This window comes from Triturus cristatus, chromosome 8 (assembly GCF_964204655.1).
Source record: "Triturus cristatus chromosome 8, aTriCri1.1, whole genome shotgun sequence".
In the NCBI taxonomy this organism is placed as follows: domain Eukaryota; kingdom Metazoa; phylum Chordata; class Amphibia; order Caudata; family Salamandridae; genus Triturus; species Triturus cristatus.
Window position 1 is genome coordinate 246,784,468 of NC_140591.1, and position 27,873 is coordinate 246,812,340.

General features: G+C 45.1%; 1 protein-coding gene across 4 annotated transcripts in view; it reads left to right on the forward strand.

Moving 5' to 3' along the window:
- Nucleotides 1-27,873, forward strand: part of YAP1 (Yes1 associated transcriptional regulator) — a 263,203-nt gene that overhangs the window by 200,191 nt on the left and 35,139 nt on the right. For 2 of the 4 annotated variants that reach the window (XM_085621442.1, XM_085621444.1), the window contains 3 exons: nucleotides 2,612-2,790; nucleotides 18,035-18,165; nucleotides 22,156-22,268. In XM_085621442.1, the coding sequence (XP_085477568.1) occupies nucleotides 2,612-2,790; nucleotides 18,035-18,165; nucleotides 22,156-22,268 (423 nt within the window). Of the gene's footprint in view, nucleotides 1-2,611; nucleotides 2,803-18,034; nucleotides 18,166-22,155; nucleotides 22,269-27,873 lie in introns of all 4 variants that reach the window. The other 2 variants (XM_085621441.1, XM_085621443.1) reach the window with 1 other exon arrangement.

Sequence of the window (27,873 nt, forward strand, 5' to 3'; positions counted from 1 at the left end):
AATGCGCTCACTCTCTCAGATGTTATTGAGAAAGTAGTAGTTAAATGATCTACCAAGGATTTTTCCGTTACGCATGTTAAATTGATCGCTTTTGGTGTTCTTGCTAGGGAGTTTACTTGATCCCAAAAGGCTTTGGGGTTGGATCTTCTAGCGTTATATAAAAGTTTCGCCCAGAATTTGTCCTGCTGCAAATTATTGTCCTTCCAGACTTTTTTTTTGTATTGCTTTTTAAGTTGATGCATTTGCTCCTGTTTCATTTTTGATACACTGCTACCCCGTGTTGATCCAATGGCAACGCATAGATTTTTTTCTTAGGTTTTTAGCGGTCAGACTCAAATCTTCGTGGATTATGCATCTTATTTCGATATGAATTCGTTGTTTTAGCATCCATGGGGAGTTTTGTTAGAAAGGCAACCTAGGTTTCTATCATCCTACCGTTTGGTGGCTCTTGGGATGTTCACAGCTCCTTCGCTCTCTCAGCAGTTTGGGGAAGTGTATTACTAGTCCATCGTAGTCTTTTCAGATTTATCGTTGATATAATTCCAAGCTCGGGTACAGCTTCCAAATGCCTTGGACATGGATTTTGCAGTTCAAGATGTTGACTGGAATGATCGCTATCCGTGGAATATATTATTTAAAAAGTTTATAGCTTAGAGAAAAAAGCAGCTAGGTTATATACGAGTGCACAGCCTAGACCTGTAACCATGCAGTAGTGCTAGTATTGCCCACCTCAAATGGCCTGCTGCTTGAAAGACCACAAATACAACATGTTTTTAAAGAAATATGAGAGGCAACACAAGAGAAAGCTGTATAGAAGTAATACAACACAAGCACAAATTTTCAGTTCACACGAAACATTCGCAGTATTCAGATGTTCTCTATTCCAAGACGTAGTGCAACAATGTTCACAGCCAACGCGTTTCGCCCGAACATGGGCTTTTTCAAGGCTGTTTGGGAATCATACAAAAATATGGAATGTATCCTTACTCGGTACACATAGAGAATTCATTTACAAACCATAGTGAAAGCAAAAAGAAGTAAGAGAAGGAGACGTTTAAGAGAAATGCAAGCGAAAGGAAAGGAAAAAAGCATGCTGATGACAGATAGGGAAAAACAGCAACAAGTTGTTTCAAAAATATAAGTGCGGAATAGACCAGGTTGGTGAACTGCCGTGAGTTGACTTAGTCACCCATGTGACCCGTGTGGGGCGTGCGAGAAACTGAACTAGCACAGTAGCAACAAAAAGGCTAGCTCATGTGAATGGACAAGGTTGCCAGAAAGAAATGCACGAGAGCACAAGGTCTTATGCCCTGTTAGAGACACCTTATTACTTTTCCCAATTGAACAGGTGTCTAAAACAAACACGGACCCAATAAAAGATAAAATTTAAGGTGAATTATTTAAGAAGAGGGAGGCGAGATGTGAAATGCTTACCACGCAATATTAAACGTAGATGCACAAAGTATGTAGATGCACAGGTGGTACATTATCCTGTAAATCGCGCTTTGCTCCTGCTATATTCCATGAGAGAAGGTTTAATGACTTCTGCTACTCATCCCCCTAGGTCATTCTCTTCGTTCCACTGGAGAGAGGCCCTCAGTTTCATCTTTACCTCTTGCGCACCGTAATACCGAATAAACAAGCCTTCTGCTGAGCTCGTTGGACTTCTTTCGCCCCTGCTGTAGTAGGGGTGTAGGATACCCTTTTTTTAATCGGTATAGACAAAGATATACCCCAGGCCTCAAACTGAGGTGCGTGATTTAAAATGGCCAACACTGTTTCCTCAGTTTTCCAAGTCGACAGGGTGCCATCCATACCCTTGTTACCTTCCTGATTGACGAACTCAATTGACTGGAGGTCATTTGACGTTAACTGCTCTAAAGTAGGAATAGCTGCCATTAGACTCAGGATGTTACCTCTATTCAAATAGTCTTGCGGGCCTTGTGAGGTATACTGTGGGGCTAATAATAACTGATTATATAGTTGTTGTGTTCGCTCATTGTAAACTTAGTCCTAGATCACAGCATCTTCCCAGATTTAAGCACAATGTTCAAGGCTATTGGCAGCCAGCCTATTTGCCAAATTCAGTACTTTGTTGTCCTCTCTAGTTCTGGGGGAGCATTATGTCCCTGTTAGAGAGAGACAGTTCTCCCCCCAGGTGTATTTGTGATAAAGACTTGGCACTTGAACATATTCCCTCTGCCGGGTAAGTAGTCACTCCATATCCTTTTGTGAGGGACTATCGAAACTTTTGGCGTTGTCCGATATTGAACAGCAGAACACCTCCAATGAGTTTGCATCATTGTCATGCTCTCCAAAAGTAAATTCTTAGTCCAGAAAATCATTAATATGTGGGCGACACAGCTTTTCAGAGTTATCCAGAGTAGGATGACACAGCTTTTCTGAGCTATATAAAGTACACATGCTAATTAATCGGAACTACAGATTTTGAGTTATATTAAAAGATGATTAAATACTAAGTTTCTTGCAAATGGGCCTTTGCTGATTACCCATTATATTTGTATTTAATATTTTTCTATCTCTTTGGAGTCTTGTATATGATTATCTTTTAGGCGGCTTTTATTTCAAAATTCCTTTTTTTTTTTTCCAGCAATGAGTCAAAGGCTCAGCCAAAGTGCTCCAGTAAAGCCCCCACCACCTGTAACATCTCAGAGCCCACAGAGTAGTCTTATAGGCGGAGGTTCCAGTCAGCAGCAGCAGATGAGATTACAGGAGCTGCAAATGGAGAAACAGAGGCTGCGACTGAAGCACCAAGAGCTGTTTCGGCAGGTGAGGCCACAGGTTAGAAAAACCCTTCATTTACTATTTTTGTGTTTGTTTCGTCCGGTCTGGGCAGGGTTTCGTGGGGGGAGAGGGGGTTGGATAATCACTGTGTTTGTTGTGTCCTCAGTAGTTAAGCTAGAAGAATTGGTTCAGAAACAACTGTTGATAATTTATATTGCTGTTATTTATATTTAAAACATCACTCGCCACACTTTTTTTGTATTACTTATTTCTGTCAGCAGCCATTTTGAGATGTACTTTAGGTAAAACAAATTGACTTTTGAGGCAGCAATGTTCTGGATGGCCTTTTCTTTGTTTTGACGCTTACTTTCATTGATTACTCTAGAACATCATGAAAGGGGTGGTGGGCATGACTCTGGGGAGTTTCCCGCTGCTGGTAATGGAACCTGGCTCTGGGCCAGTGGGTACTACCATTTCTAGCAGAGAAATACCTTATTCGATAAAGGGATTGATGGAGGTCATTTTAGTGATGTTTTTTAGAGCTCTCACTCATGAGTCTTGCATTGCAATGACGAAGAGAAGTTTCTCCGCAGTTCGCCAGTTTGTAGGTGAGACTGCTGAGCATCTGAAGAACTTGAGACTTTGAGAATGGGAAATACCCCCTTTCGGATTTTGCCCGAAGTGCCGTCACAAGTTCACCCGCAATAACATTCACGAGGTGTGTAACCTTTATCTGCCGAAGGATCACAACTTTGAGGGGCTTGATGCATGTGCCAAGTTCCTGCCCAAAACCTTAAAGACCAGAGAGAAGCAGAGGTGAGCACATTACACCATGAAACGGTCACCGTACAAGCAACCCTCTTAGCTAGACTTGGGTCTGCACAGTGACCAGTAGAACTCATAGGAAACAGAAGTGACACAGAGGAGGTTGACGTTGAAAATAGAAAAGGGGGCCAAAGAGGACAGCAAAGAAATATGATTCAAAGAAGCACAAGGTAACATCACAGAGGTTGCAGCTTGCCTAGCTGAGACCTTCAAACTCCATATCCTTGAAGACTACCCTGAGGGCAAAGCAATCTGTAATTGTTGGGAAGTCAAAACCGTAGAAACCCCACGGCTCGAACTCAAAAGATCTACGTACTCGCTCTTAATTGTCTGCATGTCTGTGTGCTTCTCTGCTGCTCTCTTGCCTGTTACGTCTCCATTTCCACCCACGTGCTCCATTTTGCTTTAGTCACCAAGGGTTGCTTCCACTGCCCTTGTGTTGCTTTGCTGTTTTCCCACCAGTTCTTAAAGAAGAAAAAAAAGCTTCCATTTTTTTGAGGGATACTGTGCAACATGGCTAAAAGCAATTAGCAAAGCTGATAAGTCCCAAAGATGAGAGCTGTTGGCTTTGCCAGTGCTTGTTTATGTTCAAAGCACAGTCATCTATTCAAACTGATGTTACAGCTTTGTGGTTTTTTTTTGTTGTTTTTTTTTTGTAGCATGTTGAACATTTTATGTATGTAAATGGATGCATATCTTGCCTTTGCAGCAGACAATCTACTTTCCGACAACTATCCTTGGCAATATAGACTGTCAGACAAAGGGCTGGAGTTGCAGTGTGTGGTCCTGTGGGCAAAATAAATATGCAGACTTGTTGCCCTTGACTCTAAACAATATGTCCTGAGCATTAGGAATTCCAAACACCGATACTATCGAGGAGCATTCTAGGAGCATTATAAATGCTATATTTTGCACACATGTATAAAAGTTATATTGGAATTACTGCAAGTAAATCAAGCTGAAGTGGCAGATTTCTGCATTTCATAAGAGCATGTGCCCCACCAGCAAAGGTCTTGTGTTAATGAACCCTATATACAATTTTGAACATTTTTATATGTTGGGCATTCACATCTTGCCTTATCAGTAGCAGGCAATCCCCTTTACCACTACCATACCACGTCACTATAAGCGGCAGACCAAGGGTTTGTACTACATAGGGTTGGAACTACTTGTCCAGAGGACGAAAGAACAATGAAGACTTGTTGAATTGACCCCAAACAATAGGTCCTGGCCAGTATCCAAAATACATTTTACACAGCTGTGTTTCAGTAACCAAACGGGCTAGAGTTAAACTTTCATATGTCCATTGCCCATAATCACATATCATTGATGATTTGCTAAATTCTAATCTTGCAATGGGTGTAGAAGGAAAAAAGGAGAGCAATATATAGAAAGAGGCGGTAACTTAATGGTCTGGAACATTCTTATACTTGTATTCGAACCCAAATCATCGTTTGGTTTAAAATTCCCACTGCAGACTCCAAATGTTTCACGAGAATTTCTTGAAAAGAAGAACGTCCTTATATCACTTTAGGACAGATAAGGCATGAAAACAGCAATCTAAACTGATATTCGTGATCTGATAAATTGAAAACAAGTAAGTCATGATTTATAGAGCGCACAAATGCTGAGGCATCTTGGCAATGGATAAGCGAGGAAACGTGTAAAGAATCGGGTGAGAGAGCTTCTTTCCTATTCAGGGAATAGCCAGGTCTTTAGCATTTTCCTAAACAGGGCTAATAACTTGGCGATGTGGGAACTGCATGAAAAATTACTCATTCTGCTGCCCATTGCCTTTTGAAGAACAAAGTGTCAGAGCATCATTTGTATGTTTATACGCCCTTCTATGTCCCCTCAGCCCCATCTCAATGCCTCTCGTTTTACATTACCAGGAGTGTGGGGGCTACAGCATTTATCAGGCGCGGGTCTCTTCCATGGAGATGCAGGTATGTTGTGTGCTGAAGACTAAGGATCATCAAAGATGTGTGCTTGATCATGAAATTTGTAAAATATCCTCTTGCAAGATGCCATCAAATTTAGCGCTCTGATCTAGTTCGATTCGTAGTGTCGTTTGATCACTCTATACTCAAAGACCTTATTTTTGCAGCAGCCAGGGCCATGAACACCCATCTTTTCTTGTTTAGTGAGTCCTACCACGTTGCTTGTGCCAGGTAGGACTGCTAAAGAGGCCATCCTCTTGTGGTGTTCATTGCAAAGTAGGTTGCATTCCAATCCGTTTGTAAGTTCACACAGTGCCACACTGTTTGTACTGCCTCCTCCATTGTGACTATCTGTGAAAGAGAACGGTGTCCCTTCTGTCCATCAGTGAAGTTTGTGTGGTGAGCTTTGCCAACCTTGTAGTATCTCCAACAATCTGAGCTCTGCTTGAATCTTTCTTCACTCATTTCCCTTTCCTCTGACTCCCAAAGTGCATACCAGTCTGTCTCACAACATGCAACATTACCTATTGATCCCTTGCAGTTTTTCACAAAACGGTATAGTACGGTACAGTATATTCTTGCTTTAGAACGCACGGTTTAGTCTCCGTTTCCATTCAAGTGCATCTAGTTGCACCTGCAGCCCATTTACAAAATAACAGATGTCTTTAGTACTCTAGGTTTTATTAAGTAATGAGTTTATGGAAGGCTTAAAAGAACAATTCCAACAAACGTTTTATATCTGCATTCTTACAGTGGCAATTTTGCCAAAACGGGATTAATGGATTCACCTTTTCAACTTTTACATTGAAGTATATTTTGGGCACTTCATGGGAAGGCTGTCTTTTTCAATGTCTATCTCTTACTTGCTTTGACATTTGTGATGGCAATGCCAGAATAGTGTAAACAAATAGATGATGGACGAAGCACTGAAACTTTTCAAACACTCACCCCTTGTCACAGATCTGAGTTGAATCCATCATCATTCTTTAGCTCACTTGGCACCCCAGTTCAGACCCAGACAAAATAGTTTCATTGCCTGGGTACATAGATGAAAACTGCTGTTGCCTTGTTTTTTATTTTATGCACTTTGTAGTGTCCACTATGTGGTCCTTAGTGTGGGTGCACCGAGAGCCAGCAGAGGTGATGTGTTTGCTAGCCAGATCAGCAAAATGTGCCGGTCATCGTGGCTTTGTAGATGATACAGTTGGTTATTGAAATGGTTGGGTCAGCAAGGGGGACCATCCAGGTGAAACGAGGTGAATGAAGGAACAGAATGTGTTCTCCACTGGTAATTAGTAACCTTTAATATAATTTGTGTCGGGTAAAACTGGTTTGATTTCAACTTTGATTTCATCTTACATGGGCGACTCCTTTTTAAAGTGCCAGTGTAGAAAAGAGGCATTTAGAACTATGCCTGAGATCATAGCTCATTTGTCACTCATCATGGTTATAGGAATGGTTAATGAAGTGATTTCTGTTTAATTACAGTATGTTAGATGTAGGTCTGAGAAAAAGAAATCGCTGTTCTTCCAAAAGTCGAAGTGGCCAAAATCTATTATTTAAACTGGAATGTATAAAGTAGCTTTGTGATGAGATTAGTTTCTTTGGACAAATAGGGACAAATTTGCTTGATAAAATTGTGCCATCTGATTTGGCACAACTAGAACCAGTTTGTGGTACAATATATTAGTTTGAAACATTTGCTAAATAGGGGTTGGTTATTTTTTCATTGCGCAAGGCACATAGTCCATGCATGAATTATAGGTATGAAGCAAATTTCGCTTTGACGGTAATCTGCGTAAAAGATGAACATAAGATACGCCCCTGTGTAAAAAAGACAAGCGAGAGCCATGTCCAAAAAGTTTGTAAAGGCATGTAGGGAAAGTTTGTTGCTCAACACATACAACAAATGCCCAATTTGTTCTGTTTTTTTGGGAGACAAGAAATTAAGCAACACCCAGTAATCTGGATTACTGTGAGATAAAACTGTGTAATACATTTTTTTCTGATGGGTTCCTCACCTTTTGCATATCCTAGGTGCCCAGACTGGATCGATAAACTCTACTATAGGTCTTTCACAGCAGTAGGGGCTGCTGGCTCCACATCAGAATCAACATAATTGTGATGTCACCTGAGCCAAAATAAAAGCAAGCACCCCGGCGTGCAGACATCTGTTCCATTTTTACTGTGGCTTTGAAGCAGATCCACAGCTCACTCTTTGACAGTCCTGTCAGGAGTTCTTCAGAGATTTCTCATCTCAGACCTACATCTCAAAAATGTCTACCCCTGTCCACCTCCCAAATGGTCAGGTTTCAAAATTTGAAGAGACCGTGAGGGCCAGTTGTTGATCATTGACCTTCATAACAGCTGCGTTTGAAGACCTTGGGTTGTGCTCATGCCAAGGCAGCAGAGTCTTGCCAAAGTATGCATCATAAGGTCATCAAAGAGAAATGCTAAGCTCTTCTTGGCCAGGGTCCAGGATGATCACTGGTTTAAATGACAATCCTGGCCTCCTTCAATATTAGCTTGGTCCCTGACCTTGACTTTGAGAGAAATGAGGAATAAAGAGACAAGAAGATAAATGAAAAAAGGTAAGTCACCTTGACTATCTCTAATGCCTAACGCAGTCGTCCTCAGAGCCAGCAATAGTAGAGCTACTTCTTTGTTCTGAGCCGGTGCTAGTAGTGCTGTTCACCCCTTCCTGCCTCAGACACTCATGTTGGTGCTGCCTTGGACTCCCAAAGCCGCCTATGGACCCAATGCCCACCTTACTTCCACTTCCAGCGATGCCCACTCTTTCTTCAGTGCCAACGCAAATTCACAGCCACTCAGAACTACAGCAGTCCACTCATGAGACCAACACTATGCCTCTTCTTTATGAGGAGCAGCAATATAGGGAGTAACGTGCTCAAAGTTCAGAAAAAACATACATGCCCTTTATGGCAGCAATTCTAATCCTTCGAATATTCAAATTACAGACGACTAAGGTGAACTACCACAATTTTTGCCAAGGATCACAGATATTTATCATGATCTGGGTAATACCAGTGGAATTGATACCTCCTCAGAAAAGATGATGTTGAGCCCCTCGGGCCGGCACCTCCTGAGGTGGTTTCCTACCATGCAGTGATCAGTAAGGCAGCAGAGATACTGAAGCTTCAACTTCCTTCAGTTGAGACTAACTAGGTCCCACATTCTTACTGAGGTACACCAGCCATTCACCCAGATAGCAGAAACCCCCTTTGTCATTCAGTGATGCCATTTTCGAGCTGGTCTCAACTGTTTGGGAGAGACCGACTACTTTGGCTGTGAATAGGACAATAGTCAGAAGATAAAGGCCCGCTCCTGGAGACCCTGTCTAGCACCCTATAGGAGAAAGCCTCAAATTCAGGCCTCTGGTTCCTCTAAGTTCTCCCCCAGAGCTTTTCCTGCAGGTCTAGTGGATGGGGGATCAAAGAAGCAGGAGGCTGTGGGTCAGAAACTTTTTTCTGCAGACAGTCTGACTCTGAAGTCCCTAAATGCAGCCTGCCGTTTAGGTCATGCTGCCTGGGACATGGTGCATCGGGTGACACCCATTTTCCGTAACGCCTGCAGGGGCATATTTCTTAACTGGTGTGGGATTACTAGGTGGCATCCCCATAGATTACTCAGTCTGGCCTTGACTCTGTGGCCAGGGTCATGGGATCTGGAGTGGCCCTTAGGCGTCATACCTTGCTCAGACCTTCAGGCGTGAAATCCACCCTTATGGATTTGCCTTTCGACAGCTTCAAGTTATTTAGTGAGAAGGCCTACTCCGCATAAGAGCGGTCCAGCAAGCAGCTCTAGTTCATCTTTGTTGAACAATTTAAGACCAGTGAGAGGCTGGGTGTCCTCTAATTGCCCGGAAGGCCGTAACTTCAAACCAGTGGGCCCTCCAAATTGTAGAAAGGGGGTATTCTGTATCCTTCCATCAGGTTTCTCCCCTCCCCTCCCTATTTTTTCAAGGCAGATGACCATCTACTCATCCTCGAGCAGGAGGTGGCAGTCCTGCTGCAGAAGGGAGCAGTGGAGTTGGTGCCAGAGCAGCATATTGGGCAGGGTTGCCACTCTTGGTACTTGCTGGTTCCCAAGGACAGTGGTTTACGTCTGATCCTAGACCGAAGCATCCGGACTATCTTTCTCTCCAAAGACAAACTGAAGATGCTGACCCTGACTCTGGTTCTCATAGCGCAGAAAGCAGAAGGCTGGTTAGTGTCCTCAGACTTGCAGGATTTGTATTTTTACATACCGATCCTGACGTTTAACAAGAAGTACCTGCATTTTATGGCAGTGTCCAATCCCAGTTCAAGGTGCTTAATTTTGGACTAACATCGATACTTCGATGCCTTTACAAAGGTGATGGTGGCAGGAGTGCCTCATCTCAGAAGGTTGCCTATCCCAGAATTTCCATACCTAGACAACTGACTGTTAAAGGCCAAGCCTCGGTATATATTGTTGTACCACTTGTGGTCAACTGTATCCTGGCTGTACAGCCGGAGTTTTTGAATCAGTGTGACCATATCTCACCTGGAGACCACTCCGCGCCTCCTGTTCATAGGGGCAGTACTGGTCATAACATTCCTTCTAACCTTTCCACCTTCTCAAGGGAGTTGGTTCCTTCCATGTTTCTATTGTTCCACTCCTGCCAGTCTTACACCTGATAGATCTGTTGTAATGAAATGATATAGATGTATAAAGCGCACAAATATCACTGGCCAGGAACTAAAGAGTGAAAGGTCATGTCTGTTGGCTTCTTGCATCCTCCTGATGATGCATGCACACTGAGAGCGCTCAAGTGGTTCCAGCACAGGAGACCTATCGATCTCATGGGACACTGCAGAAGAGTCAAGTCTGGCGAGGTATGGAGGTGAACCTGGTGTAAGGGATGTGCTTCCAGCAAACATCATCTGTGACCATGATTGCGGTGGTTGTTGCCTCCAACCTAGGGTAAGGTGCACATCTGGAGGAACTAGAGGAGCTTCTGCAAATCGGTCTGCTTGAACTGAGGACAATTCTGCTGGTTCTCAAGGTCTTCATTCTTTCCCTCCCTTCAGTCAGTCCTGATCTTGATAGGCAATACAACTGTAATGAGATGTATCAAAAAACGTGGAGGGGTAGGGTCTCCGCTTCTCCATCAGCAAACGCTGCAGCTCTCGTCTTCGGCTCACCAGCACTGAATATGGAAGATTTTCGGAATACCAGAGCAAACAGCCTGAGTCTGCGTCCTCTTGCTTACCACAAATTATGTCTCCACCCGGTAGTATTTTAGAAAAACATTGCCCACTTAGGCATCCCTCAAGTGGATTTGTTTGCCCTTAACAGTTACATACATTCCCTAATGTTTGGTACCCTCCCATATCTCTTGAAAGAAACCTGTAGGGGCATTCCTGTTGACACAGACTTTTGCTCTTCACTGCCTGTTTCCACCCATTTCCCTGGTTTCTCTGAATATATGCCAAAACGAAGTGATCTTCACCTGGTCAAGAAGGTATGGTACACAGGCATTCTGAATCTCTTCTCTGTGTCCCCCCCCCCCCCCCCCACACCCCTGCTCCATATTCCTCTCGGAGAATCTCCTCTCCTAGTTGGAGAGATAGGTTCCACACTCCAGCCTTCACTTTCACACCTAAAGACTGAGAGGGGTTATTTAGATACATTCCATGCCCGTGCAGGTGGTAGATGTCATTTGGTCTGCTCACCTTCATGCCACAAAGACTGTATACTTCGTAAGATGGAGTAGGTTTGTCGGTTGGTCTGCTGAGGAAAAATAAGGATCCCTTGATGTCCTATTTGTCAGATATCTTTAGGTTTGCACCTTACACAACCATGCTGTGAACCGTTAAGGGATTCCTAGCAGCCTTGTCTGCGCTCCTCTGCCTTTTAAGTAAACCATCCCTGTTCATGTTGTTCATAATTTTGTTACTTCAATGGCTTGACATAAGTTTTCTATTGCTCCCTTTGCTATGCCTTTGTGGGACCTTTTATTGTGGTTCTAACTTACCAGATGGGGTCTCTTTTTTAGCCCTTTTTTAGTTGCCAGTTACAGCTGCAGGATTTTAAGACTATCTTTCTAATAGCTATCATTTCGGCGAGACATGTCGCTGAGCTGCAAGGGCTTAGTGTACTCTTGCCTTTTGATATCTTTTTGCCCACCAAGTTGGTTTTAGAATCAGAGCTGCTTCCCTTTGCAAAGTCATGACCCCCTTCCACCTTGTCCAGTCAATCATCGATTCCCCTCCATATCCCACCAAAGATGAGGAGCGGCTGCACAGGCCAGATCCAAAAAGGTGGGTCAGTATCTATATTGACAGCACTAAAGCGTTCCGGACCAAAGAACAAGTCTTAATAGGGCACGTAGGCTCCAGGAAGGGCAAAGTTGTCCAGGAGAGGGCATCATCGAGGTGGATCATCTTGTACATCAAAATTAGTACAAAAAGAACCAACCCTGGCATAAAAGCTCTTTATGCTCGGGCCAAGTCTTCCTCCTTGGCTTTGGCAAGGGGTGTTTCTGTAGCCAGGATCTGTATCCAGGTCTAGTGACTTAGTGGACTAATGCGTTCACTGTAGGTGCCTGTGTTTGACCTCATGATCACAGGTTCAAATCCCGGCTGGTCCACTCAGCCTTTCATCCTTCTGAGGTCGATAAAAGGAGTACTATTGAGTTGGGTAACAAAACAAATCTGTTATTCAGCGCCTAGGTACTTGCACTTTACAAATACACATATTTTATGTTATGTAGTGCAGCAACATGGGCATCCCTTCACACTTTTGGTAAGCACTACTGCTTAGATGCAACAGGACGGAGATTTTGCCCATTATACCCTCCAGAACTTCCCTGCTGCATTTCTTGAAACCACTCCAAGAGGAGTGCTGCTTGGCAATTTGTTCAAAAGGTGAGCAATCTGCAGGTAGAAGTATCCATAAAAAAAAACGTTCCCTGTGCGAACGATCGTTCTGGTGGATACCCCATCTTGAAGGTTGGTCCTATGTAATTCTTAATAAGATTCAAAGTAGTTTATTGTACTGCACCTCAATTCACAGGTTTCTTGTTCTCACACCTCGTTGGTGCAGAAAAAATGGATTGGAAACTGATATCTACATGCGTTTTATGGCTCCAGGAACGTCACAGTGGCATCTCTTCCGGCTTCTATTTGAAGACAGTGTCCACCTACTGCTGTGGAACACCTATGGAAATGTTTTTGGATCCAATCTGGGGACTGAGATATTAAAAATGTGAGGTACCTGTTGGTATATAGTTTCCACCAGATAGTTACCAAAGGTAATTAACGTTATCAATAAACTAGTGCCAAAGAGAGAGGTTTGTAGGATTATTGAAACTAAGGATCTAGCATCGCGAGTGGAGGATGATTGTTTGGGGAGGCACCATGAAATAATCAAAGTATCAATGTAAAGGACTGATTAGGCAAAATATTTCAAAATGCGTGTGCCCGAGAATGCCATATTATTGACACTGGTTGCATGCACAAAATGTAAAAGTGCAGTCTAGGAGCACATTCTGGTGTCTCGGTTGCTGCCGGCGCCATTCCAACATTTCCCTGGCAGACTAGAATCTGAAAGTGTCTGTGATTAAACATTTAGGGTGTTGTGCAGCATAAACTTCCTCTGTATTCACGGACAGTCCTTTATTCCCTGATATAGTGGTGGGTTCAGGAAACAGCTTCTGTGTTCTTAAATTATTTTCTACTTTTGGGCTTCTACCATAGTAGTAGTTGTGACGACACTTTATTACGTTGAGCATATACACTGTGTCCCAGTACGTGGTCTCCATCTTCCAAATCATGTTTCTCACTTTGTATTTGAACTCGAGACAAAACTATCCATGTTGAGAATTATTGGGAATTAAAAGATGACAAAGAAGCGCTGATTAGAAGATTCTGGAGAATAAGGTACCTCGAAGTCTGATTGACTTCAAGGAAAGACAAGGGGGCTGGAGATCGGTCACAAGGCCATGTAGATGCCAACATCAGGGAGAAGAATTTTTAAAGAGGACTTCATTCACGGAGGTCTTAGAATGTGAAGTCTAAGATCTGCTACAACCCGTGGGTTGCTCTTGAATAGCGAGGGTGATGGAAAATACACCCTTTTAAAATGCTACTACAAACTTCAGAGACAATTTGACAGCATTGCAGAGTGGGTGTGATATTGTTATCATAGAAAATCAAATTGAGTGCATTTGCAGTTGTATTTGCAAATCTTATGTTATATGCCTGGTGGTAAGGGATAGTATGATTTTTGTATTTTTATCCAGGTGGTATGACATAGCTGTTAATTTTGGTAGTCACATATACAACACATCTGAGCTTTGTTTGTGCTGTATTCTGTGTTTTCTTAGATGCTTTGGTGGGCTGCCTTGGTTAGTCTTTTTTGGGAAACCCCTTGATAGCCAACTATAAAGTATATTATTGCAATTTTTTGAAGACTAATATAGCACTCCCACTCAATATATGGGTAAAGTACCCAACTGATGCAAGTTGTCAGTTCTTAATCAGATCATATATGCCTGTCCCAATGTCAAGAGAGATAGAATCAATTTCTTCAAATCATTAAGCTGTCACATGTTAAATCCAGGACCCTTGGAGCAATAGTTGTTTTTCATCCTTTCTTTATTGACGCATGATAGTAAGTTCCAAATACACGGAACTTACTATCATGCGTCAATAAAGAAAGGATGAAAAACAACTATTGCTCCAAGGGTCCTGGATTTAACATGTGACAGCTTAATGATTTGAAGAAATTGATTCTATCTCTCTTGACAATGGGACAGGCATATATGATCTGATTAAGAACTGACAACTTGCATCAGTTGGGTACTTTACCCATATATTGAGTGGGAGTGCTATATTAGTCTTCAAAAAATTGCAATAATTCACCTTTGTATGTCTTGTACATATGGATGGTGTCCCTAGGTAGTGGACATCAATTGAAGCTTTAAGCACCCTACAGCCTTTACTTATTGCTACACATTGTTGACGCCTAAAATTTAATCGCTAAGTTATCATATATATGCATTTTGGTGTGCCGTTTTTCCCTGTTCTCAGGGACACTACTACCTATTTTTCTTATTGCAACTATAAAGTATATCTAAGGTGTGGTGGATGTAGGTACATTGTACTGTCTGTTGTGATCTGAAGAGTGTTTGCAAGCAGTACTCGCCAAGTGGATCAGCCAGTGAGGATATAGCTGGCTGACGCACCCCCTCTGTTTCTTGCTGGAAGGTGTAAAAACTGTTCAGTTCAATATATACTTGGATTTTGATCTATACTGTGTCGGGGAAAAGCAGGCAATGCAAACATGCGTCAGTTTGATAGGGTTACTTGTATGGAGCCTTTTCTGTGCAGTCCATGTATACAGGTCTGTGCTTCATCTCCTGGGAACACCAATCTTCTTGAAGGAGCTGAAGTGCTCATTTCGAAGACAGTGGACAAGATCTTCAAGATCCCGTCCTATAGAGTATGCACACAAAAACCTCAATCATTTTTCTCTGAGTACCTGCAGTTTTATTGAACAGTTTCAATGTCTTGAAATCCACGTGTTCATAAGTGTGAGGGGCCAGTTTATTATCCGAGTTTGAAGTGGTCTGTCAAAGGTCATACCAGGATTAGAGTTTCTATTGCATTAATTTGCTCCAGTGGGAGCTTCTCGTTTTCTCTCAGACGAGATATATATCTATATCATTTCCCTTGATTTGATGGCACACAGTACTTAAAGTGACAATAAAGAATCTGCTTCGGTTTCTCTAAGGTCCAAGTGTTTCATCCTTCGTGGACCAGTGGATGTGAAAATATATTTCCAATATTGAAACTGGGTAGGTTCCTTAGAGCCTGTATCTTTCCTGTTAATGAAGTCATTAAAAATTCTCAGTGGACCAACATTATTGTAATTTACAAAGCGTGTAAGCCCTCCGATCTGTGTTCCTCATACCGGCCTATCTCGCTCCTCAACTGAGAGGCTAAGATCCTCGCCAAGGTGCTAGCCACTCGTCTGCTACCGGTTCTTTCCAGCTTGGTGCACCCGGACCAATCTGGGTTCATGCCGGCAAGGAACACGTCTCTTAACCTCCGGCGACTGCATGCAGTGCTTTGCAGGGCTGGTACGATCAGTGAAGATGCCGTGGCAGTGTCGTTGACGCCGCCTCGGCCTTTGACACCATTGAATGGCCGTACATGTTTGCGTTGCTTCGCAAGTTAGGTTTTGGTCTGGAATTTATTGGTTGGGTACGTCTTCTATATTGTCAACCGTTGGCGCAAGTAAATAACAGGAAGTCTCCCGTCTTCTCTTTGGGGAGGGGCTCTAGGCAGGGCTGCCCCCTTTGCCCTGGCCTTGGAACCGCTCGCTGCGTGGATTCGGTAGGATCCCGCTATTCGGGGCCTTAAATGGACGTATGGGTGGGAGGACCGCATATCCTTGTACGTGGACGATATCCTGCTTTATCTCTCCTCCCCGGCAGCATCCCTCAACGTGGTGATGGATATCTTCCACATTTTTGGTAGGTTCGCAGGCTACCGAATCAATTGGTACAAATCTGTGCTTTATGTTCTCAGTGAGCAACGACCTCGACTTCCCCAGGATTGCCAGTTGACCGAGGCCACTGCAGGCTTCAAATATCTGGGTGTCTAAAGATCTGACGCGATTTTACGACACTAACCTCCGGCCACCGTTGGCGCGCCTTAAATCCGATGTCCAACACTGGAAGTCACTCCCCTGACCCTTCTGGGACGTGCTGCCCTTTTCAAAATGATGTCTCTCCCTCGTCTTCTGTACGTGTTGCAGAACACTCCTCTTCCAGTAGCTGCGTCGTATTTTTAAGAATTGGAGAGCACTGTGTGAGATTTGGTGTGGGAGGGTAGGCCACCTCGCATCGCCTTGCATAAGCTCACACTGGGGTGGTTTGATGGGGGTATTGGACTCCCCGACATGAAAAGATACTACTGGGCCTCGCAGCTCGCTGCCATTAATCAATGCACTTATAGGTGGCATGACGACCCGGCATTCCGTATCGATCGTTGGCTTCTCCCGGGGGGTGGGTTTGAGGGCGCGCTGTATACAAAGTCACAGAAAAATGTCTTGTCTGGCGGTGCAGATATGGAAAGATGCTACTAAAAGCCTGGGGTGGGATGACGTACTTACCCAAGCTATGCCGCTCTGGCACTGTGACCAGTTGGGTCGGCTGTCAGGTTCTTTGGGGTTCGACAAATGGGACACCATTGGTATCTCCAGAATTGGGGACCTATGGAAATCCGGGAATGTGATACCATTCTCCCAACTATGTCAAGAGTTTGAAATGGCTAGCTCTGAACAGTTCCGGTATCTCCAAATTAAGACATGCACTACTCTCGGCTCTCCCCAAGGGCACAAATATCCCAGCATCCTCCCCCTTAGAGGACAGGGTTCTAGACGGCGACTTGCCCGAAAAGTCCATATCCCTCATATACAAGAAACTTATCAACAAAATGACTGATCCCCTGACTTGGTTACGAGGTAAATGGGACCACGACGTAGCAGGCTTAGACGACGAGGAATTGCGTGGTGCAGTGGCTTCTCCCCGCGAAGTCGCCGTTTCCTCCAGACTCCGACTGGTTCAGGTAAAAATCCTCCATAGGATATATCTTTCCGTTACCTCGTTGGTTCATATAGGATACGCCCAGGACAGTGACAGTGCATGGAGATGCGGACAGGAAGGTACCTTCATTCATACACTTTGGGAATGGCAGATGATTCAGAAGTTCTGGGAGGGGGTGGTTTTAATGATGGAGGAAGTACTGGGGCAATAGGTACAGTGCAACATCAAATTGATTTTGTTAAACATATGGGACCCCACTGACCTTACGGCCAAAGAGAGGATATGGGTCACTTTGGGCTTCATGGTAGCCACGCGAAATATTGCACGACTGTGGAGGGCTCCGACCACCCCCAGTATTGCGGACTGGGCCAGAGATATGGATTGGTGCATGGTGACCGAAATCCCTATCTATGTATCTAGGGGATGCCCGAAGAAATGGTCTCAAATTTGGGGGCCTTGGAATACCTTCCGGGGAGAGATGTGTGTGCTGCCGAGGGGTCGGGGGATGGGGCCGATGATTTTGGATGATGTTACATTCCTAAATGCATTCATATAGCGGTACGGGGAGGAGGTCCTTGTTATTCTAATGCACTGCGTGCCATTAACTACATGTGCATTGCTGTATCATTACTGTTTTACATGCCAATTTTTCAATAAACGTTTATTAAAAAAAAAAAATTCTCAGTGGAAGCATAGCAATTGCTGCATTTTAATGAAAGGCCATGTGTTCCATAGAGGGAAAGGCATATTTTAGATGCATGCAGGATCCACTCTACCTCAACTAGCATTGAATTCTTATAAACAAAGATAACCAATGTTGTGCTTTTGCTCTCTTTTTGCTATGAAATTTACCCATATTACTTGCTAACATTTAAAAAAAAGCTAAATTTGCAGTTAATCTTACAATGTATTCCTTATTTTGCAGGAATTGGCTCTCCGCAGCCAACTGCCACCAATGGACCAAGATGGCGTTCAGCAAAATCCTGTTCCTTCACCTGGCGTGTCACAGGAATTAAGAACAATGACAATCAATAGTACCGATCCCTTCCTGAACAGGTCTGTGAATAGGAAATGTAGATTTTATGTACTTCATTTGTCTTTTTGTAGTCCACCCGAATCTTTAAATTAGGAACTAAACCACCTTTGGCTAAATGGCTTCTTTTTAAGGTGGGACCCTCCAGGGACAACCAAGCCATCTTGACTGCATATTCCTGGTCCTAGTTTGACTGCAGCTAAAAAAAAATCATAAACTACAGTCGATCACCAAATAGAAGAGGAGAGTCAAAGCATTAAAGAAGTGTAAAGATTTGGTACCATAATTTCAACTTGATGAGCTTTGACCTTTTGACGTCAGCTCTCTCCATTCTAGGGGCACCCTGTACGGTACCAAAGGCAATTCCCTGGCCCAGTCCATCAGGGACAGAATTTAAGCCCTCTCAGTTTCTCTCAATCCCTGCACGGTTAATGGCGGCACAGCACAATGTGCCCCTATGGTTTTAGTCATCCTGTTGTGTGGCTCCGTCTGTGGTTGACAGCGTTCCTTATATACCAGCCAAGGTGGCTGAACGAGTTCAGCACCTGCCGTACCCATCTCACGAAACACTCCGTTTTCTCGTTTGAATTATAGTATGATCATCTCAGTTGTTCATCAATCTCGATTACTGAAGTACCATTGAATTGGGCACTGGTGGCAGCTATTATTAAGCAACAGGCAAAACGGAGTGCTTTATTGGCACCAAACCCTGGTTCGAACATTTTTTATACCTATATCTGATGGTGAAGCAGGGATTCTATAGACAAAAGTTGCCTAAGGTGCCTAAATCGTCTTCGTGGGAGATATAATAATTACACCCAATTAGAGAAATACATGTGTCGTGAAGTCTTTTTAGACTCAATGTGGACATAATCAAGGTGCACATATACCCACCGTGAATGACTTATCTGGGCCGCGGATAAAGATAAAAAGATCTGGTGGCGGTACCTGTATGAATACAGCTTCGTAAATAAATGAGATCATTGGTTTTAATGTAACTGCTATTGGGACTCTATTTTTATCTTTCCTGATGAAGGTGTTGGCCGAGAATTATTGCCCACCGAAACGCGTCGATGCTCTTAATTGAGGGAATCACACAAAATCTTTGATTACAGCTCTTTGTGACACATTCAATAGAAAGTAATATCAACCAGGGTCGCAACTAATGAGTTTTTTGGTTTGGTGATTTTCCTCTGCTAATAGGACCATTTTGTCCTTTTTTATTGTGTCCCGAAACCTCATATTTTGATTGTATTGTTATTGTTTTTTTTTTTTTTTTTTTTTTTTTGAAAAACCTTTATTGACATTTCAACCAATAACAAGTATGGGCCTACAACCCCCGGGGCCGGCCGCTAAGCAGTCAGAGTAACAGAAATCAATATTTATCACAGGCAGCACCTCGGGGCAGAATCTCCATGCTGGTATACTCTCGGCCACTGAACAGCCCAAGTAGGAGACCAGGATACAAAAGGTTTTCATTTTATAATAAGGGAGAATGGAAGGATCAGGTGCCAAACAGTTTCCCGGCAACAAGAAATGGCAGGTAGAATAATAAACGTCAACAATAAACAGCAATTTATCTAGTCAATGGCGCTGAAACTAAAAGTTCAGGATGTGGAGGAAAATCACGGCCATTTGCGCCTGCAGTCCCCTGCCCTAAAACCCAGAAAACACCACGGGAATTGTGGCACACATGAAAACGCAGCGATTAACGACGAAGGAGTTCTACCATGCTGATCCCAGAAAAGAAAGACAAAGAAGTATAAGAGAAGAAAAAGGAGGCCATGGAAAAAAAAGGGTTAAAGACTAAAGGATCCCCTCCCCCAACCCCCCACCCTGCACCTCTGCAGATGAGTACGGCCCCCCCCCCCAGCAGCGTGCCTGTCGCCCCGGAACCAGACCCGAAATATAGAATAAACAGAGAAAGAGGAGTAAGAAAAGAACCCCACCAGACGGGGGTGTAGAGAGAATATTAATAAAACTGGAGGAGGGCCTTCAAAACATGCCCCCGGCTTCTCCCTCCCGCACAATTTGTTTCCCCCCAAAGCAAACAATAAGCAACACAGAATCGACCAAATCAAAGAAGAATGGGGAGCATTATGCGCCTATTACACTAACAGTTATGCCGTGAGAGCACGCAACCCCTGAGCCCGCCCGCCTATTAGATGACCACCTCTGAAGGATCAGCCTTATCCTTGGCCACTCTTTGCGAATCTACCCGTGCATACCCATCGACCCAGTGCCATGTACAATGCTACAAAGAAGAGGAGCGTCCAATAAAGAACAGGAAGCGACACACACAGGTAGGGTGGAAGTCTCTGATCACCAACACAGTCAGCAGTATGGAGAGTCGTCTTTCCCAGTGCTGCCCCAGGATCTGCACTGCACACAAGGTCCAAGAAGGCGAAATCAGCCAGAGCAGGCGACCGTTGCTGGAATGTTGCCTGGGTTGCCGGAGGCCGCGCACGGGACAAGGCCACCCCCCCAAGACCTCCGGGACAAACCAGACCCACAGCCAGCCGATCACACGTTGAGAGACTGTCCGGAGTTTCCAGCTGGTCACTATCCAAAGGGGCGGCCACGACACTGTCCTCCTGTGTGCGGTGTAGGAAGTCCCCGTGTACCTGGGGACAGGCAGGCAGCAACTGTTCCGACGCTGATGCCACCCCATCAAGCTTACTCTCCAATACCCAGGCGCCGTGAACCAAGGTGGAATGAAGGGCACCGAGAGCCTCGAAGATCACCATACCCCAGCACAGCTCTCGGCGCTCGCTCCGCTACGCTCCTCATAGTCGCACACTTCCAATCGTGCTGCGACCCAGTGTACAGGATGGTAGACTTCGTCCTGTCAAGATGGCCGCTGGGTAGGTCCAACCCAGATTGGGACCAGGACTCGGGGACGAGCGCCTCAGGTTCCATGTCACTGGAGTCAGGGTTTCGGGGGCAGGCAAAAAATATACCCGGTGTGTGGTCACGGGCAGCAATCATCCCCACCACGGATCTGCGCCCGCGAAAATCCGGGAGCAGTCCGCAAGAATCAGGGCGAGTTGCGGGCGGCGGCCGGGCAGCTCACCGGCGAAGGCTGAGGCAATCACCGGAGAATCTTGGATTAGCCACCTCGGGCATGCACTCGTTCCGCTACGATTAGTGGTGGGAACGACCACGGCGAAATGTAGGCCGATATTCTCACCGCTCCGGTTAGTCCGACTCCACCCAGTCACCAAAGGCCGCTGTTGTTGAACTGCTGCCCGGCCATGTTATCCACTCGAGGTCCCGGTTCCAGGGTTGCACAGGCCGCAAACTTCAAATGGACATTTCTCCGGCGATACCGCCGCCAGAAACTTCTGAGTCACACGATCGGTTGCCGCTCTCATTCACCAACACGGGCATATAGCGCAGGCTAAGGATCTCATGCAGGATATCTGTGCGGGATGCGGAGGTTCACGGAGCCGGGAGCCTACGCTGCCGTCCCGGTCGCCATCTTGGCTCCCCTTTGTGTATTGTTATTGTTGATGATGTTTTTTATTATGTATTAATGTGTCTATATTGTTGTTGCTTCTTAATTAGCTATATGACAATATATAGTACAGTATTGTATTTATAGATCTCTTCAATGAAATTGTTAATACATTTTTCATGACGTATATAATTTTTCTCTCAGTTATTGTGATCGCATTTGTGCTGTCCATCCTCACCTTTGCAGTGTGTAAGGTACTTTGATTGTGATGTATTGATTGCCATGTATTGATGACAAGGAGGCCCTGTTTTTTGACAAAAGGCAGCTATTATTAATGCACTACATAAAAAATATTAGTATAATTTGGTCAGAGCAAAGTTCAGTGCAAGATGCAACGCTACTGGCTAAGAAACTAACTATGTTTAGCAGGCCTGTGGTGCAGTCATTGTATTACACAGACAACTAGCTCACTGAAGTAAATACATTTGTCACTTTTTGTAAGCTTTATTTGTTTTGTTTTTTATATTTAAACTGTTTGGGTTTTTTAAACACACAGTGGTACTTACCATTCAAGAGATGAGAGCACCGACAGTGGACTGAGCATGAGCAGTTACAGTGTTCCTAGAACTCCAGATGACTTTCTGAACAGTGTTGATGAAATGGACACAGGTGAGTGATTTCTAAAGATATTTCATACCTTGCTATCACCTGGACATTAGTTTGACCTCGACAAAGAGGCTCCATTCAAATCCTTGTCATAAATCACTGATTCTTTATTTATCGCCTCAAAGGGGTTTAATTCCGAAAACTCATTTTTGTTCTACAATTAACATTGTGTATTTTTTCGTGGGTGTCTGTAACGAAATTCCACATATCAGTGATGTCTGAAACAGCAGCCCTTCGTAAGGCTATTTTCTGACTTGATGCTATTTTTCTGAAAGGTTCGTTCTTCACTTTTTTGGTCTGGGCAGCCATCTTTTAGAACTGTTTCCAGTATATAAAGAGTTCTGTGTGTTAGCCATCCCAGTCATTGTCTTGTTTGGAGAAGCCTCCTTTAACTGTTGCTTTTAGACGTCGTCAATCATACCTTGTATCAAACCTGAGGAATACATACCTCTTAAGAACTGCTATTTTGGAGTGTTATTGCATGCAATGCACTAGGACCTATTTTACGCCCAAAAAGGGGATTCAGTACACTCAATTTCTCATCGCAGTTAGTACTTTTTAGGTCGAGGACTACCGGTCTGCCGAAAGGCAGAACCGGAAGTCGGAGATTTTATGACTTGGAGAAGAGGGGCTTTAACCCGCCCCTCTTCTCCCCTGTTCTCCATTGGCTGGCCTCGTAAATACTGGCCAGCCACTGGAGAAGAGGTCAGTCATTCCAAACAGGCCCCGTCCTTTTCGGATCGGGGGGCGTGTTTTTTGCGAGAAGTCTCAAGGAGGAGACAACAGCAAAACACGCCCCCGAATCCGAAAAGGAGGCTGCCTTTCTCCGAGGCATTTTTGCTCTGCCTCGGAGAAAGGCAGTGGTGTGCCTTTTGCTCTGCCTTGTTATTGTTCACGTTGCGCTTCACGGAGAAGATAGAGATGTTGTAGGCCCTGCCCGATGCCAACGCCCGCTCTGATCAGTGTGTAAAGACTCTAGCCACCCTCTTCAAAGGCATTCCTTGTACGTGAAGAGAAATACACAGGTCTGTCCTTCGACAAACTCTGTCCTCGAGTATAACACTTGCCATTTCATTTTACGAGACCTAACAAAACGAAAGTGATTTCAAATCAGATTTTAATTGATTAAACCTAGTCCCTGGTCAAGGTTTAGCAAGACACACGCGTGCCCCAGAGGAGCACTGCACATTTTAGCTGACGACAACATGTGAGCATTTCAAAGCACGGCAACGTCCAGGGCACGGTGGGCGTCACAGACCTCACCCTGAGTGGAGTCCGCCATCCGTGGCCCCTGCTCAAAGGGACCGCATCTGAGCAACATCTGCGTGTTTTGACGAAAGTGACATTATCAATCCCCGGGCCCAAGAAGACAAGACATTCATTTAACATAAGCCCCTCCCCCAAACACACACAACACCAACAAAAGTTTACAGCTAAGCACAATAAAAAAAGCCAATGCCACTTGTTATTTTTTTTCTTTTTTTAAAGACGGATGTAAGGTTTAGTTGTTCAAAACCTGCAGTTCAAATAAATGCATGTTTAATCCATGTTATGTTGCTGTATATGCGTAACCACGCGCTGGGGGCGTGGCCATTAACCATCTATACAGAAACCGAGCATCTTGCAGTTATGGGCAGCATATATGACGTTGCAGCTCAGTGGCAAGTGAAGTTTAAGTTTAGCTCACTTATTCGGGGCCCTTCTGGGGAGGGGGGTAATCACGTGCCAGTGCGCATGGGCCACCGGCCGCCAATAAACAAACAGTGCTGTGCATTGTGAAGGCGATGCAGCAGCGCGGAGTGCAGCGGCCCTAGACAGCTGCACGCTGCAGTCCGAGGCTCGGTCACTCCCCCTGGCTCGGGTTTGGAAGGATGAGGACGGCAGCTCTGCCTCCAACTTTACACTCTGCGCTTCTGAAAACAATACCGGAGCCTGCGAGTTCCCTCCAGCTCCCCCTAGTTCCACCTACCACTTCCTGTCAGGACCTTGGGGAGGGGGCAGACGGCCAGCCTTCCTGCCTCACTCACCATCAATAAAAGTAATATCAGAGGGTTTGGGAAATGTACCAAAGCGGACGAAAATAAGCATTTACAATGCAATGGTCTCGGCATTGGTAAAGTTAGAGCTATTGGCATTGCTCATGACATTATTTTTGTTTGTTTTTGTTTTTAAACATTTAAAGAAACGGCATTGTCATGAGCAATGCCAATAGCTCTAACTTTAACAATGCCGAGAACGTTGCATTGTAAATGCTTGTTCTATATTTTTTCATCGCAGCATGCATTTTTAGGTCTCGCCTAGCTATTGCGTAGCAATCGCTATGCGAGACTCTAGTAAGGGGCTCCCAAAAGTGGATTGCATGGCGAGCACGAGCACAATCACATGCATTGTGCTGCCATGCAATCCACTTTTGGGAAGCGCTTCAGCCCACTGGCGCGGGCACCTACTTCAAAGGGTCCGCTCCCCCGCCTGGAATGCGCTCCCCCGCCCCTTGCCGCTTCAAAGCCCGCGTTTAGCGAGATTAAAGTGACACTGTAGTTGGCTTACTCTGCTGTGTGCCCTCCACTACAATTTTGAACCATTGCGTCTTTCGTCTTTGCATGTACCACAACCCCATAGACGACCTGGGTATGCATTCATATCAGATCAGATGAATATTCACAGTGCTGAGAAGACATACTGCCGACAGCGGTGGGCTACCCAGGCGTCTTCACATGCCATCCCCCACCTTAGCTCAGCCATGCCCTGTAACAGGACACCACTGCCAAAGGCTGCTCCCCTGTGTGATGCCCACTTCACTGTAGCCAAAGCCACTGGCAGTTATAAGTGTGTGCTCTTCCGACAAGGAGCCCCATTCTAATACCATCTCTCTTCCCATCCTCGCTTCTGGTCTTTCCATGCTCGCAGTTCGCACAATAGAAAAACCTTCAGCAGACCTGGGTCCTTGGTTCACTCTCACGGGCAGCCCTGAAGAGCACAGTTTATCAACTTGGAAGGGCACGGACCGAACGCCATCCCTTATTAACAGCCGTAGGACGGCTGCTGCGCTGCGCACATACAGTGAATATTACACCAGCCGAAGAATTATCTGCTTTGGAATGTGACTGCGCTTTGCATATCAACTGTGCACCCTTGCACTGCACTCATATATGCACACTATTTGAGTGAAATACACAAAATCATCAGAAACACGTTTAACTACTCGCTCAGACAGTGAGTGTGGGAGACCACACACAGGACGGCGTATGTTCTGCTTTTGGGCCCGCAGACTTGAAAGCGTGCATGAAATTCCGGTGCATACATGTAATTTTTCAGTTGGAACATGCATGCATGAAGGATTTCATTTACAGGACTGGTTCTCTAACAAATGCACATTCTTCTCTCACCTCACTTTAAACCGGACCGCATCATACACACACTCACGTCAAGACAGCGTGAAATACAAATGTAGTCCTTTTGACTCACTCCGCTTGTATTCCTCTAACGTAAAAGTTCGGTTGCGCTACATTTATCGTTTACGTCAGGATTCTGAGAGTGTAGTGCAATAGGTCTCGCATTTACGCGAGTTTGAGCTATTGACATTGCGAATGACTGCCTTTTATTTAAGTTTTAAAAACAGATAAATGCATTGTCATTTGCAATGTCAATAGCTCAAACTCGCGTAAATGCGAGACCTATTGCATTGCAAATGCTTGTTAAAATATTTGTCAGGACGTGCAATCCTGACACTAACCTGGGAGCCCTAGTGTGTTTCTCTTTCACGTTGGGATGGCCATGCACCATCCCCAGCCATACAGTCGTTAAACATTCCATCAACGGTGGAGTCACAGAGCGTGCCGCCAGCCTGTAGTTAAATATTTAATCAGTGTTGATAATACCAAGCTCGCTTGTGGCTGCTCGTTGTTGCATGTATATGGATGTGTTCGAGGCATGTGGGCTGCTGAATTCATATCTGTGCATAGATCGCCGCCTAGTGTTGGGTCTGGATGATTGCATATTGTTGTCCTGGAAGATTCTTCGAAGTATCACGAGATAGGTGGCTCCTCCCCTGGACTACAGTGCGCATGGGCATCCCCTCCATCCTTAGATTGTTTTTTTCGGCCATTGGGTTCGGATGTCCTAATCTTAGCTCTTTGAGTATTTAGGAAAACTTTATTTTTGTCAAGCCAAAAGGCTTTTAAACTCGTCGGTATTGTTTTCGTTCGGCGCCAAGTATTTTTCTACAGTTGATTCTCTAGAAAGGCATCGAAGTTAGCCGTTTGCCCTTCGACGCCAGAGGCCCGATCGAGATCGACGATGGAAACCTCAAATTACCCCTTTAAGCGTTGCCCTCTTTGCAACGCTAAGTATGCTCGCTTCGACGTGCACCCCGTGTGCAATAAATGCCTCTCTCCAACACACGACAAAGCCACCTGTATGGCGTGTTCCAGGTTCCGATCGAAGAAAACTCTTCGCATTCGTCGAGCAGCTCGGCTCGAGGCGCAGAAAGCGGCGCCAAACCCGGACAACCTCTTCGGGACCGAAGATGAAGAAGTCGTGGACCTTGAAGTTCTGGAGGGGCTATCGGATTCGGATTTGGAGCGTGAATCCAACTATGATGCCGAAGACGAGCGTATCGTAGATGTCGAGGAAGATTATGCCGTCGATAAGGTAGGAGACGACGAAGAGGCCCTTGGGGCCGAGGCAGATGGCTCGGAAGATGAGCTAGGCCCACGTGTCGGTACAGGGCCCGAAGAGGCACTCGATAATGCTCAGGTCGAGGGATCGCCACACGGCCTTACCCGAGATCTTTCCTCTCGTTCTACAGCCCCGCTTCAAAGCCCGGCTTCGAACTATCCTACGGAGCCATCGGTCTCGAAAGCGCCATCATCCGGTCAAGGAAAACCGAAACTGAAGGCACAGGCACCGAAAGAGAAAATGACTCAGCGGCGACAAGGCCTCGAAGCCGTCGGAGCCGAAGACACAAAAGACGGCACCTAAGACTTCGGTCAAGGTGGTCGACCCGAAAAAATCGGTGTCGAGGATCGTCGATATGGGAAAAAAGGGCAACCCTCAAGAGCCAAGCCCTTCCAATCCTCGTGCTGAGAAACACACGTCTGGTACGGGGCTCGATGCCACACCGAGGACGGTCTCGAAGGACCATGTCAAGTCCACGACACCGTCCCCCTTCGTAAAGAAAACGGTGTCGGAGTCGTTATTACGCATCCAAGACCGGGCTTCGCTGCTCACCGCGACACCAGCCCCGCCGCCGAACACTGCCTGCACGGTTCAGACCGTGTCGACGCACATCAAGTTCGGATTACCACCGGCGGTGCGACCAAAGATGTTCGCACAGAAGGGTCCCGCACCGACGAAAGGTGTCGACACGAAGAACGCTGTCGAAGCGCCAAAAGGGGTGTCAATGGGACATACGACTGCTGAAGTACCTCAAGAAGATGAGGAGCCGAGGCAGTTTATCTCTTCAGGGACTGGTAAACTTTCACTACATAAAAGAAAGATAGTGCCAGAGAAACCTATGGAACCATACAGAATTCAATTAAAGAAACAGAAAACCACGTCACCAGTTCTTCTGGAACATGTTCAAGATTATAGACCGGAGCCTCAATCA